Here is a 13,236-nt window from a genome sequence, read left to right on the forward strand (position 1 = left end):
AAAATAAGATAAACTAAACCAAAAAGTCCTGCATCTGCACATTTTTCTTCCCATTGCTGCAGCAAGCACCAAATCGTCCCTCCTGCAGCGTTTGCAAACGTGAGTGCATCAGAGAGTCATGTTGCTTTTGACAGTCCTACCAAGAAAGCAGACATCAGAGTTGGCTCCGTCACCAATTATATAATTAGCTTGGACAGCCTTGCAACCAAATCTGCAACAGACTTTAGCTGTGTCCATATAGAAGCTACACAGACTTTCTCCTCATATAAAGTCAACTGGAAAACTTGTAGCCGGGGAATGGAAAGAGTGAAAGGGAAAATGAAAAAAAAAAAGGGGAAATCTGAATCCACCAGCCATGTTTGAGGTACAAGCCACGACATTCGTGCATCAGGTGCATCTTAGCATAAAGTTTAGTCGCGCGCCCCGTGTAATCTAGCGATTAGAAGGCACCTGAGGAATTTGAGTTGTAGGCCAAGGTGGGAACGGTTCCTGCCTCGTGAGCACACAGCGTGCGCGCTCCTGTCTCCATATCACTGACACTTCAATTAATTCTGCTGCTCCACGAGACAGACACGCACTAAGGAGCCCACTGGAGCATCGAGAAAAGCTCAGAATTTGCGCACAGATGACCACAAAATGACACCGAGCGCTCGCTGTAGAATTTAGCTCGCGTGGATCCAAGAATTGATTCCGTGAGTAAGCTTAGTCGCGAAGCGAAGTGACTTAAAACAAGCGCAACAGCCCGTTTGTTTTGCACCCCGCAGTTTGTGGCCAGGGACCCACGCTGGAAAATGAGGCTGGGAAGCATAATTTTATTCGTCGCTTTCTGCTCTTTCACCGCTTATTACGTTTACGAGCCCATTCCTGAGGAGATAGAAGAGAGATGGAAACTCATGCTGACCAACTCTTTCTTTAGAAGTCTCAGCCATCTGGTAAGAAAAATAAAAAATAAAAGAACTATTCTTGCCGTCTATCTTGATAATCTGCTCTGCTGTTACTGAAATACAAGCCCAAAGAGTGTAGGCTCTTCAGTATTGTGGATGTATGAACACACCTTTCTGATCACTTTAATGCACTGTATGTATGTCATGTAGCCATAAGCTGAGAAACGGTAGGTAAACTGCCTTTGTTCTCTGAGCAGCTAAGGTGGCAGGTTAAACGTTTTGTTTTTTTGCTGATGTAGATGCACATGCTGGTTACACCAGATTATGTCAGATGCTAATCCATGTTTTGTATAGTCCTGCTCACCTGTTCTAATAATAGAACCTATCAAGGGAACCCGTCTGCGTTTATGACGGATAAGACGCCCGTGGTTTACTGTAGCCCATTGTGCTACGGCTAATAGAGGTGGATTTTTTTTTATTGTCTTCAAATGCGGTTTGCATAGATTAGTGTTGCACCATATCATCAGTAGTAGTGTAGTTTTAATATAATGGTTAGTGGATTTATTTTGGAACACCTTTTTTTCTTATTAACATCCTAAGTATTAAGTAAATCTTAGTGCTGCACTTGTTTTTAATATTGATTATTATGCAGTTAGAAAAAAGGTGCAGTCTACTACCTCGAACACCACAGGACAATTCTGTTATTAAACTAGAGATAGTGGTATCTCATTTTTCCCTTTTAACATGAGAACATGAGAGTTACAAAAAATCATCTGTTTTGGAGATGTAATGACCATTTTGTAACAAAATCCTGAATTTTGATTTAATACTAAAATGTTTAGTACACATCACTTTGGTCTTTGTAATGTCAAGAAAGGGACCCCTCTTGTGTTTTTTTTTCTTTCTTTTTTTTTCTTTCTTTTTTTTTAATAAAACTACTGCCTGACAGGAGCTCCTGATGGTACTTGTCCTAGATGACTCTGATTAGGTTATTGTGGGCACATCAGCTGATTACCCTGAAGCCAGCTTTCTACTGCTTCAGCAAGCAGACATAATGGAGTACCAGTCATGCTTTTATTTCATTTAGATATGACTTCTTTCAACGGTTAACTTTAGGGGACTTGACATTTTGCCAGACAGCGTTCTTGTGACTCCTTGTTTCTCTCGCTTCCTCCTTATCATGGTCACAAGTTTGGCATATTTGACCTTTTCTGTTTTGAATATTATGGATGTTAGGCTGGCATAAGTGTACATAGTATAAGCCTGTTTATCCTAACATTATCATTTGTACAAAAGGTAGTAGAGATGGGTCATGTTTCACAAACACTAACAAATTATGTGATGTGTTTTTCTCTACACCTTACATTTGCCTTTCTCCATTTCCAGGCAGACATAAGCGAATTACTGGGCCTGAAGGACTACATGGGGGTAATGTACTTCATTACTCTTTTAGAGAAGATTGCACCTGTTTCTGATGAGCATGTCAAGGTGACAGAAGAAAAGTTTGATGGAGTAGAGGTGGTGTTATATCAGCCAAAGCACCGAGGTAGTGACACAGACCTCAGGAGAGCGATCATATACCTGCACGGTGGAGGATGGTGTCTGGGGAGTTCCAGTAAGTAGTTGGGCTGGGCTCTGTTCTCCTTTATCACACTGAATAATGACTCTGTGGCTTTTAAAGGTGAACTGAAAGATGAACACATTGTGTGTTCATCTCAGAATATTACCATTGTTATTTCAAGAGAGTAGTGGTGATATTCTCTGATTGATTGATTGCGGTTCATGACATTACAGCTTCATATCGACTCCCAGTGGCTGGACTGTGACAGGATCATAAATAATGAACAAACTGTGAATCACAAATCACAAAGCTTTCAGTTTCCTGAGGAAATAACATGCCTTCTGCAAGATCGGTGGAGACCTCAGGGGGTGGTTACCCTTGCTAATCCAAAGACGAGACATGCAGTTTGACACATCTCACGCTGCTCGTGCAATCTGTTAAAGGCCTTTCACAATTACAGTAACATGAATCTTTCCAGGAAGTATTGCTAAGCTGAATGCCAGGTTCATCTCTCTTACTGTAGCATCAAATTTATGAAATTTAATGCGATGTATTGTATTACTTAAGTCTTTTTCATCCTGCTTTTCTACTATCTACTTAGGAATGAGTCCATATGATCTCCTGGCCAGAAAAGTCGTCACTGAGCTCGATGCTGTGGTTCTTTCAGTGGAGTAAGTATTTCGTATTTTATAGTCATGTATATTGTTGTGAAAAAAGAGGTATTGCTGAAGCAGCATGTTTTTTGTTTTTTATGGCATTATTTAAATTCTTTTTTGTTTGTGGTATTAATAGATCTCATCCTCTTCCCCCGACTTTTCCCCTGTTGCTCATACACAATTTTCTTTTGTCACGTCCCCGTCATCCCTCATTAGTCACAGGCTAGATTGAAGTGATGATGCTGTTAAGCTCTCCATTTTTCTTTTTGTTTGGGACTCTGTAAGCCTTTTCCCCATCATAGCACTTCCACTGCTATTCTTTGGCACACCCGGCTCCTTGTCTGTGTGTGTGTTTGCTAATACTAACATTATCCGCTAAATAATTTTTTTCACCTTTTAAACATCTTTTTAGATATGGGTATTTCTACCTCTTAAAATGTAGATTTTCATAGTCATGAAACCAACCCACTGTGTAGTAAAGTGGACAGCGTATGGGTTTGGGGTGTGTAGGGTATTTCCTTATCTGGCTCATCTGAATTCCTTTCTGCTTTTTGCCAGTGGTTCAATGCGTAATTGAAGCATTAGTGAGTCTCAGGGTCAGCCATGCGTAACATTTGGCAAATAGATTAAAATACTTGTAGAGATGACACCAGCACTGCAAAGGTCAGAGCAAAACAAAACCGTTTATTGTGTCAACCATATTTCAGCATCGTAGAAGCAGTTTGCAGCAGCTGTAGTTGTGAAGTGATTGTTTGATTCTGGACATGGGCTATTTATAGCTGGCTGTTGTCGCGAAATCAATCAATGTAGAGCAGTGTCACAAACCACGGAGGCCCCAGAAAAGTGCAATCAAACGTTGAGTTTATTAACAGCCCGGAGAAAACATCAACATATGTCTTCTGACCAAAATACATGTTGTGGGTACACGCCCCCCCATGGCGTCAATGACAGATTAAAATAGGTTCCAGACATTAGTCACAGTTAATCGTACATTTTTAATAGCTATAAGCAGACATAGAACTTCTCTTTTCTATAACACCTTCCATACAAGGTAATAAACTTCAAGCCCTCAGGGTCTCTGAGGCTAATTATCGACTCTGATCATCTGTTACCAAGTAGAATAAAATATAGTAAGACACCAAATGAGTTAAGGCCTCAGGCCGGACACATTCCTAGATTATATGTATTATATGTACTGTAAGCATGCATTGCAGTTATCCTTCTATGTTCTAGTTTCCCTCAGCATGTATCACCTGGACAGTCACGCCAGTGAAGCTTAAGAGCCTTAATGAACCGAACATCAACTCAAAATAAGCACAGATATGCAATGTGTATAAAATACTTCTAACCGTACTTGTAATAAAAGTTAACACAATGGAAGGATCCTCAAATGGACATCTTCAATAAACAACTGTAATGCAGTATCAATACTGTCAGAAATATTAGATGAAATAATGCTGTAAAGAATGTTATTAATGCAATTATAATGATGCAGATTATATGGCAGCAATAAAAGAATTTCTGTATCTCCACACTGTGCACGCTTATGCAACCAGATATATACTTTTTTTATTATTATTTTTCCTTTTCCTTGAGTTTTTCATTACATAAATATTATATCCATTGCACATTATGTAAGTTATAGTTCAAGTTAATAACTAAATGGCAATAAGTTCGTTTCATTTTTATAACCTTTCTATACTCTGTCTCTTTATTGCCTATTCAGTTTAAAAGATGTCTGTTTGTCTTAAAAAAATAATTAAATTTTTTTTCCAACGTGTTTTGTTTGCTGAAATATTGTCTGTAAACATGACTTAAATAGTTAACTCTGCTCAGGTATCGCCTTGCTCCAGCGCACCACTTCCCAATCCCCTATGAGGATGTTTACCGTGTGGTCAAACATTTCCTCCAGAAGGGGGTGCTGGCCCAGTATTATGTGCACCCTGGACGCATTGCTGTGTCTGGGGATAGTGCTGGGGGGAACCTGGCAGCTGCAGTCACCCAACAGGTACTGTTTTTTTTTTTACTTTTGTTTCTAACATCGAATCTGTTTTCCTGTTCATGAGGTGGCAGAAGAATAGGTTATTGAGTGACTGTGTGATAAATAGTATTCTCTTACCCTGAAACAGAAGACTGTTCCTGTCTTCGATCTAAGTATTGGCATCTTTATATTCAATTCAAGTTTTTCAATTATATATATATATATATGTATGTATGTATGTATGTATGTATATATATATGTATGTATGTATGTATGTATGTATGTATGTGTATATATATATATATATATATATATATATATATATATATATATATATATATATATATGTGTATTAGGGGTGCAACGATATTCGTATCGATATTGAACCGTTCGATACAGTGCTTTCGGTTCGGTACGCATATGTATCGAACAATACAACATTTGTAATTTATTTTTATCAACTTTCCTTCCGACGATGCTGTCTGTGTTGAGCGCTCAGTGAATCTGCGTTCGACTACTCCGCCTAGGCTGCACTGTCGAGCGCAGATCCACTGAGCGCTCAACACAGACAGCATAGTCAGAAGGAAGAGCGCAGGGCAAGCTAGCAAGACACATGGACCTCCCCCACCCTCATTCAGATCTGGCGTTTGGAATTATTATGGTTTTCATGTGACGTATGACCCTGAAGGTAAGCGAGTCATGGACTAAAGTAAAACAGTATGTTGGATGTGCCATGCAATGCTCAATTACATGGGTGGGAGCTAGTGTGTTAGCGCAGTTAGCTCGTTAACGTGTTGGCTGTCTAGCCCCACACACGGGGCGATCGGCGGTAGCTCGTTAACGGAGATTTGCCGTGTTGTGGCGTTAAGGTCATTTCAACGAGATTAACCTGAAAGCACTAGTGGGAACACAACGAATATGACTGCACATTTACACCGACATCATCCTAGTGCAAAGACCAAAACAACAAGCATGCTACTAACTTTAGCCGAGTCATTTAGACAGCTGTTAGCACGTGATTCTCCTTATGCTGCTGAGAATATAGCCCAGAAGAAGCGGATAGTATAGCTTTTATTTTGGAAAGAGACATTTCTCTGTAATAAACTCTCTTTTCCAAAGATGAGTGATTCCTCAATCAGATACAGGGCTTGCAATATCGCTAGCCCGACGTCCTGGAGCTAGCGATTTTTTTTCAGTTGGGCTACCAAAATCTATCTCTGCCCTGCCCGTCGGGCTATTGTAGGAAGGAAAAATATATGTCAATGCTTTTGCATTCTTTCAGAAATGTAGCTGGGTAATTATGTCATTGGCATCTGTGAGCCACTGTCAATATGTGACATATTGAAATCGCATTTGAATTTGCGCTTGTTTTTTTGCTTTCACTTTGCAATCGTGCGAACTGTGTATAGAGAGCGACAGCACTGATCTGTGAGTGATGATAATTTGTGCACCAATTCCTCTGACATCGTCTTATTAATCGTTAGCTTACTATGCAAACATGACAAGTGAAATCTCCCGCAGCAAGCTTAAACATGTGAGAGGTTGATCGCGCAGAGAATCGCTGAGCTTATGTGAGTGCGTGTGTAAAAGCAGCAGTATATATATATTTTAGTTCTGCTGAGCCAAATAAGACAGGTCAGGGTGAAGAAGTGACAGCCAAAGAAAAGCTTACCACAAAACGGAGAAGTTATGACAAATCAGACTATAAGGCAAAAAGAAAGTGCAGCTTTATGGTTTCATGGACAAAATAATTTCTGTGGCTGCAATATGATGAACTATATAACCAGGGCTGCACATAAGTGGTCCGCAGGTGCGCATTCGCTGTCAAAATAAAAAACACGCACAAGGGTTAGGGTTAAATTTAAAAACTGTACTTTTGAGTTAAAATATAAATTTATAATTTTAATAAATGAAAAATTAAAAAGGCATGAACATTTTTTTTGTATCGAAAAAATATCGAACCGTGACACCAAAGTATCGAACCGAACCGTGAATTGTGTATCGTTGCACCCCTAATATATATATATATATATATATATAGATAGATAGTGCCAAATCACAACAAGGAGCTTTATATTGTAAGGTAAGTTCACTAATACAAAGAAAACAGAGAATAACTCAGCAATCATATAACCCCCTACGAGCAAGCACTTTGGCAACAGTGGGAAGAAAAAGAAAACTTTTAACAGAAAGAAACCTCCAGCACAAATGAGCCTTATATCAAGAACCTACATCTGAACACAGCCAAGACCAAGGAGATGGTAATCGACTTCAGAAGAACAAAGCGATCTGAGATCTTCTACCGCTCACCATCGGGAGCCTTCTGACCTACTGCTGTACTGTGGAGGATAAGAGGAAACTGCAGCAGGTGGTGATGGCGGAAGAGCGGGCAATTGGCACTTCACTAACCCCCCTCAGAGAAATTTATACTGGCAGACTTCAGTGAAAGCCAGTATCATCATCAAGGACCCCTCGCACCCTGGACACTCACGTTTTTTTCCATCCTCCCCTCTGGTAAACACTACAGGTCGATCAGATCAAAGGCAAACAGACTCAAAGGTTTCTACCCACAGGCTGTCACATGCTCTACCTCCAACCTGATTGAAGGTTAACTGTGCTGTTAACATTTATGGGAATTTCAACTGTTTTAAAAACTGTATTTATTTACTGTCTCGGAGGCCACACCGAGACAGCACCGGTGGGCGGCCACGTGGCCCGTGGCCGAGACGAGACAGTTCAGATGGGCGGCCACGTGGAAGGCGGCAGCGACCACTAAGCCGGTCCGGTGGGTGGCCGCGGCGGGTGGCCGCGGCGGTCGAGATGAGACTGTTCCGGTGGGTGGCCGCGGCGGTCGAGATGAGACTGTTCCGGTGGGTGGCCGCGAGGAAGGCGGCGGCGGCCACTGAGCAGGTCCGGTGGGCGGCCGCGAGGAAGACGCCGGCGATGACGTCCAGAACATGGCTGGCGCGACGACGCGGCAGCCGCAGGACCAGGCAAAGCAGAAGCCGAGGCCGGACCGGGCGAAGCAGAAGCCGAGGCCGAGGCCGGACCGGGCGAAGCAGAAGCCGAGGCTGAGGCCGGACCAGGCGAGGCAGCGGCTGAGTCTGATGCCGGACCAGGCGGCGCAGAAGCCTCTGGCTGAGGAGCGGCCGGGCCAGCGGGCGCGGAAACCCCTGGCTGAAGAGCGGGAGAGCTCACAGCTGGCTCTGGGTGCTGTGGCTGCAGGTCCGGGAACTGAACGGGATGGTGGACGGGCGACTGGGAGACAGGAGGCGACTGGACTACAGACTGGACAGGAGCAGACTGGACTGACTGGACTACAGACTGGACAGGAGCAGACTGGAGGACAGGAGGAGACTGAACTACAGGGGACTGGAGGGCAGGTGAGTGAACTGACTGGACTGAGGAGACTAACGGATAAACAGAGGTCGGTGAGGCTAATGGCTGAGCTGAGGTTGGTACAGCTGATGGCTGAGCTATAGACTGAGCTAATGAGGGAGATAAAGCTATAGCCTGGGCTAGTAAAGCTGGTGCCTGAGCAGGGGACACTTCAGCCAGCCTAACCAGGGATAAAGCTAGTGCGTGAAAGGCTGGATCAGGTGGTGGATGAAGTGGTGGGCTGATGAGTAAGCAGGCTAGCTCTTCCGAGCCTCCGGAGCATGAGGGCACTGGCTGGAGAGCTTCGGCTGGGCCTCTGGGATGGTCAGGTTGGATTCGGGCTGCCCTCAGCCTGGGTGCTGGGACAGGCACGGGAGGTGGCTGGACACCACTCACCCCCACCTGAGAAACAGAAGCGGGTGTGGAGGTAGACTGGGTCGCAGCTGCCCTCCTCCTGGGAGCTGGCACTGGTGTGGGTGTAGACTGGGCCCTAGCCATCAGAGGAGGTGAAACGGCTGAAGGGGAAGGCCGAATCTGGTGGGAAATGGCTGAGTAACGGGTGTGGAAATAGTGACGGTGTGTGTGTTACTGGCAGGTTTATTGGGGATTGTTCTGGTTTTTCTGCCACCACTATTTACAGTCTTTGGAGCAGAGCAGAAAAACTCTTCCCAGTCCACGTCCTCGTCTAGGAGGGAGACTCCCCATGAATCAGAAGTGAGTCTATTGTGCGTTTTAAGTGAATAATCAGATGGTGAGTGCGAAAAACAGGCACTGGAGCTCACCATCGGGAGTGGCTGAAAGTAGTCAGTTTTATGGCGGCGTGTGCGCCGCTTTCTCCGGGAAGAGGAAGCGGCCGGGGTAAACAGCAGAGCCTCTGGCGCGGTAGCCTCCGTTGACCCGAGGTGGGAGGCGTAGCCGCTGTGCCGTGGCGATGGTGGAGGTCCGGCAAATGAGGCGGCGGGTGTGTGAACGAGGAGCGGAGTGGCGAGAGAGGGAGCGGCCGAAGCGCGGCGTGAAACGCCCACACTCCGCGGCAGATGCTCCGGTGCATGGGAGGTAGCAGGTGGGTGAACGCGGCGTCTCCGAGGCCCGCCCAGAGCCAAGCGAGTACCCTCGAAGACGTGCTCTCGCTCCGCAAAGAGCCGCTGTCTCTCCTTGAGCTTTTCCGCCCACAAGGAGAGCGCTACCTCCTGCCGCTCGTAGAGGTCCGAGTCCGCTGGGTTCCAATCGTGTCTTCATGGCACGGGTCGTGTCATTCTGTCAGGCGTTGCGTGGAGGCGAGGAAGAAGGAACCCAAATGCAGGACTGGCAGATAGGTGAGGTTTATTATAAGGAGTGGGTGAACGGACACTGACTGGCTGGACAACTGAATGGCGGACTGAACTGAGGGAACACACAGGAAGGACAACATAACATCAATGACACGACAGTGAACGAGTAGAAACAGAGGGCTTAAATACACAGACTGATGAGGATGATAATGAGAGACCGATGAGTACACAGCTGAACATAATCTGGCTAATGACACTAGACGAGCTGACACAGGAAAAGCAGGAAGTGAGCACATGGAAGTGGCAAAATAAACTGAACATGAACAAAACTGAAAACACTGGGTCACCGACCCAGGAACCCTGACAATTGCGAATCAATTCTTAGATACTTTATTTCAACTTTCGTACAGTTCACATACCTTACAAATACCATCACTGTTTTGTTTTTAGGAAAAAACAACCAAGGAACCTTGGTTCTTAAAAACACCTAAAATACAACCATCATACGACCTGTACCCTGTATATCATTTGGCCTTTAAAAACAATTGAAGTGGTTAACTGATAAATAAGAACTGTTACATCTAATGCGTCCGCTGCAAAGCAGTGTCTTTTGGGCGGCTGTAGCGTGGTGGCTCAATACCAAGTTACTTTGAAATGCCACTCAAAGTATCTCCGGGCAAGAAACTGAACCCTGAGTGAGTGTGTATGCGAAGGTGCTTAAGTATAGAAAAAGCACTGAGTGTGAAACTGTATTATCAAAAATGGCTCTTAGGCTTATAAATAACAGAAGTGTTATTTCTTTGAAAGGCATGAAGGCTGGTCAAGGACCTGTTTTTGTGGGCAGCTGTGTTAATCCAACATGCTTGCTACTTCCGCTATTTAGGTTTGTAGGTATTACAACACTGAAGTTAACAGGTCATTACACTTGAAGCCCAACAGAAAATACTGAAGTGAACTGAGTCAACCACAATGACACATGCATTTCTGGGCTAACATTTTAATCCTTCTTTCGTTCTCTCTTTCTGTCAAAACAGTTACAAAAGGAGCCGAGTCAGCAGATTCAGTTAAAGGCCCAAGCACTCATCTATCCTGTGCTGCAGGCTCTGGACCTTTACACACCTTCATATCAGCAGAATCAGTACATGCCCATTCTGCCCCGCACTCTTATGGTGCGTTTCTGGAGTGAGTACTTCACCAGCGACAAAGCTTTTTTTAGAGCAATGATGGCCAACACCCACAACAACCCAGAGTCTTCAAGCCTGCTGAAGTTTGTCAACTGGAGTGCTTTTCTGCCAGAAACGTATCATAGGAAGTACAACTACAGTGCTCCCGCAGTTACCGAGGGAACAGTTGCAATGGATGGACCATCTCGATCTCTTGCTGATCCGAGGGCGTCGCCTCTGCTTGTTCCTGACGCAGCTTTACGCTCTTTGCCGAAGGCCTACATTCTGACGTGCGAGTATGATGTTCTCCGAGATGATGGGATCATGTATGCCACACGGCTCCGTGCTGCTGGCGTTGAGGTGACACATGAACATTATGACACAGGATTTCACGGAGCATTGATGTTCACCGTGTGGCCAACTGACTTCCTGATTGCACGTCGCATGACAGACAACTATATTAAATGGCTCAAGGAAAATTTGTAAAAGGTTGAGGATCAGTAGTAGTTATTCCAGCATTTCTTCACAATGCAAGAATGTTTTGATTGGGTGTAGACTTTTGTTTCTTGGCCGTGTCTCCTTTTCTGTTTTTGTGTGTATTTATTGAGAAACTTGTACGTTTTGTTGCAATTGATAGGAGTAGGGAGCAAAATTTTGAGAGGATAGAACATTTTCTTTCCAAATAGGGTGGCTTGAATGCAGCATAACACATGACGGCATCACAAAAGTACAATAATAGTGTTGTGTTTGGCTCAACAGGCAAATATGAGGGTAAAAATATCTGTGGACTTTCTTTGGCCTGTTATGGTTTTCCATCCACAGCACCTCATATCTAGTTTGATCTTATGGCTTTAATTAGTAATGCATACCACTGAGAATTCTGAAATATTCCATTAGAGGTTTAAAGAATCCAGTGTAAGTTTTGACACAGCAGAAAAGAATTTTCACAACAGTCTGTTTAGCCAAAGTTAACATTTATCCAAGCTGCAGGTCACTGAAGCCTGAGGTGATGTTAGAAAATATCAAAAACACTGGCTTGCATAATCGCAACATGTTTAAAACAAAAAAGAATGACTCCTTTTGTTGTGTATCCCTTACATGTAAATGGTGCACATAGAGTTGCTTATGGCAATACCCTTAATTTAAACTGCAGAATGAATGGCATTTTAATCTAATAAAAGGGGGAAAAAAACAACTTCAAATCCTCATCAGAAACTCATCTACTTGCTTTGTGCTTTAAAATATTTTCATTTCAAGGCTACAGGCAGTGAAATAAAATAATCCACATTCCATGAAGAATATTGGCATCTGTATATAAAGAGCATGCTGCAAAGAAAAGCTTCGCCATACGCATAAACACATTTTTGCTATAAAGCTTAGCTCAGTGTAAAGAAGCAATATGGCAAAAAAAGAGGAAAAATATCTGGAGCCTTAACCTTTACCGATTATTACAAGTCTCACTTCCTATAATATGAGCTGATAATTTTTTATGGTAGTACATTATGTAAATAAACTACTTTACATTTGGAAAACCAGAAAGTGCTCTCATTTGGGAACATAGAGTCATAAATATAAAGTCGCCATATCAGGAATGTAGCATGTAGAGTTGTTTTTGCTTCATACGCAATAAGCAATGGTTCAAAGACTAGGGCACTTAGCTGGAGTTGTAAGTACAAGACCATTTGCCAGTTTGGTGAACAGTATGTAGGTGCGATTAAAGAGTTGGTAATTTGGCTTTCTATGCACGTCTGATTGTGTTTTTATGACAGTTGTTTGTTTGTCTTTGACTTTTGTTTTTATCTCTAACATACGCAAGAAGTTGAGTTGCTTTTTCTTTTAGCAATGGTGAGGTGACTTTAGACTGATCACCTGTCATTAGAGCATTACTGTTTCCTCTCTCTTGAGTGACACCACCTCTGTGACTTCTGTACATATGGGAGATATCCAAATAACAAGCTGCAGTTAACACTATGCCTTTCTGGTCTGAAAGTTTTGAAATGTGTATGAAACTGGGCACAGTATGTCTTCATTGATTTTTAGCTTCTTTTTTTTTTTCTTACCAACATTGTTGGTAAAAAAAAAAACACATTGCAACATTTCAAGTTAACAGACAAAGCTAGCTTATTTCCTCAAACAGCTCCACTTGCTCAATTGTCAATATAACAGTTTCTATTATTTGTCCTGGGTTTCCTTTGTTAGGTGCATTTTTTTAAAGCTATATGACAATAAATTTACTTGATCCTTACTTTGGCTCCTGGTTAATTGTACTTGATTTGCTAGCACTAACACCATCTTCACCAATGACAAAATGTTCCAGTAATTAAATGTTGCAAGAATCAAAC

The 13,236-nt window shown here is 43.1% G+C and overlaps 1 protein-coding gene across 1 annotated transcript; it reads left to right on the forward strand.

The window, feature by feature from the left end:
- Positions 1-250: 250 nt before the first annotated feature.
- On the forward strand, positions 251-12,786 carry aadac (arylacetamide deacetylase). Its single transcript, XM_085380747.1, has 5 exons — positions 251-932; positions 2,271-2,499; positions 3,047-3,116; positions 4,938-5,109; positions 10,766-12,786. Exons 1-5 carry the CDS (start codon positions 792-794, stop codon positions 11,378-11,380), a joined length of 1,227 nt encoding a protein of 408 aa, XP_085236873.1. The 5' UTR covers positions 251-791; the 3' UTR covers positions 11,381-12,786.
- Positions 12,787-13,236: the final 450 nt, after the last annotated feature.

The sequence above is a fragment of the Rhamphochromis longiceps genome, linkage group LG14 (genome assembly GCF_057381845.1).
Source record: "Rhamphochromis longiceps isolate RC_006_pf linkage group LG14, R_longiceps_female_GT1.1, whole genome shotgun sequence".
In the NCBI taxonomy this organism is placed as follows: Eukaryota; Metazoa; Chordata; class Actinopteri; order Cichliformes; family Cichlidae; genus Rhamphochromis; species Rhamphochromis longiceps.

What these genes read in the sequence shown, in the direction of transcription:
- aadac (XM_085380747.1), top strand. Translation starts at nt 792, where the DNA reads ATGAGGCTGGGAAGCATAATTTTATTCGTCGCTTTCTGCTCTTTCACC. An exon ending in TTAGAAGTCTCAGCCATCTG is followed by an intron (nt 933 to 2,270) that starts GTAAGAAAAATA and finishes CTCCATTTCCAG; the next exon opens with GCAGACATAAGCGAATTACT. An exon ending in GCTGTGGTTCTTTCAGTGGA is followed by an intron (nt 3,117 to 4,937) that starts GTAAGTATTTCG and finishes AACTCTGCTCAG; the next exon opens with GTATCGCCTTGCTCCAGCGC.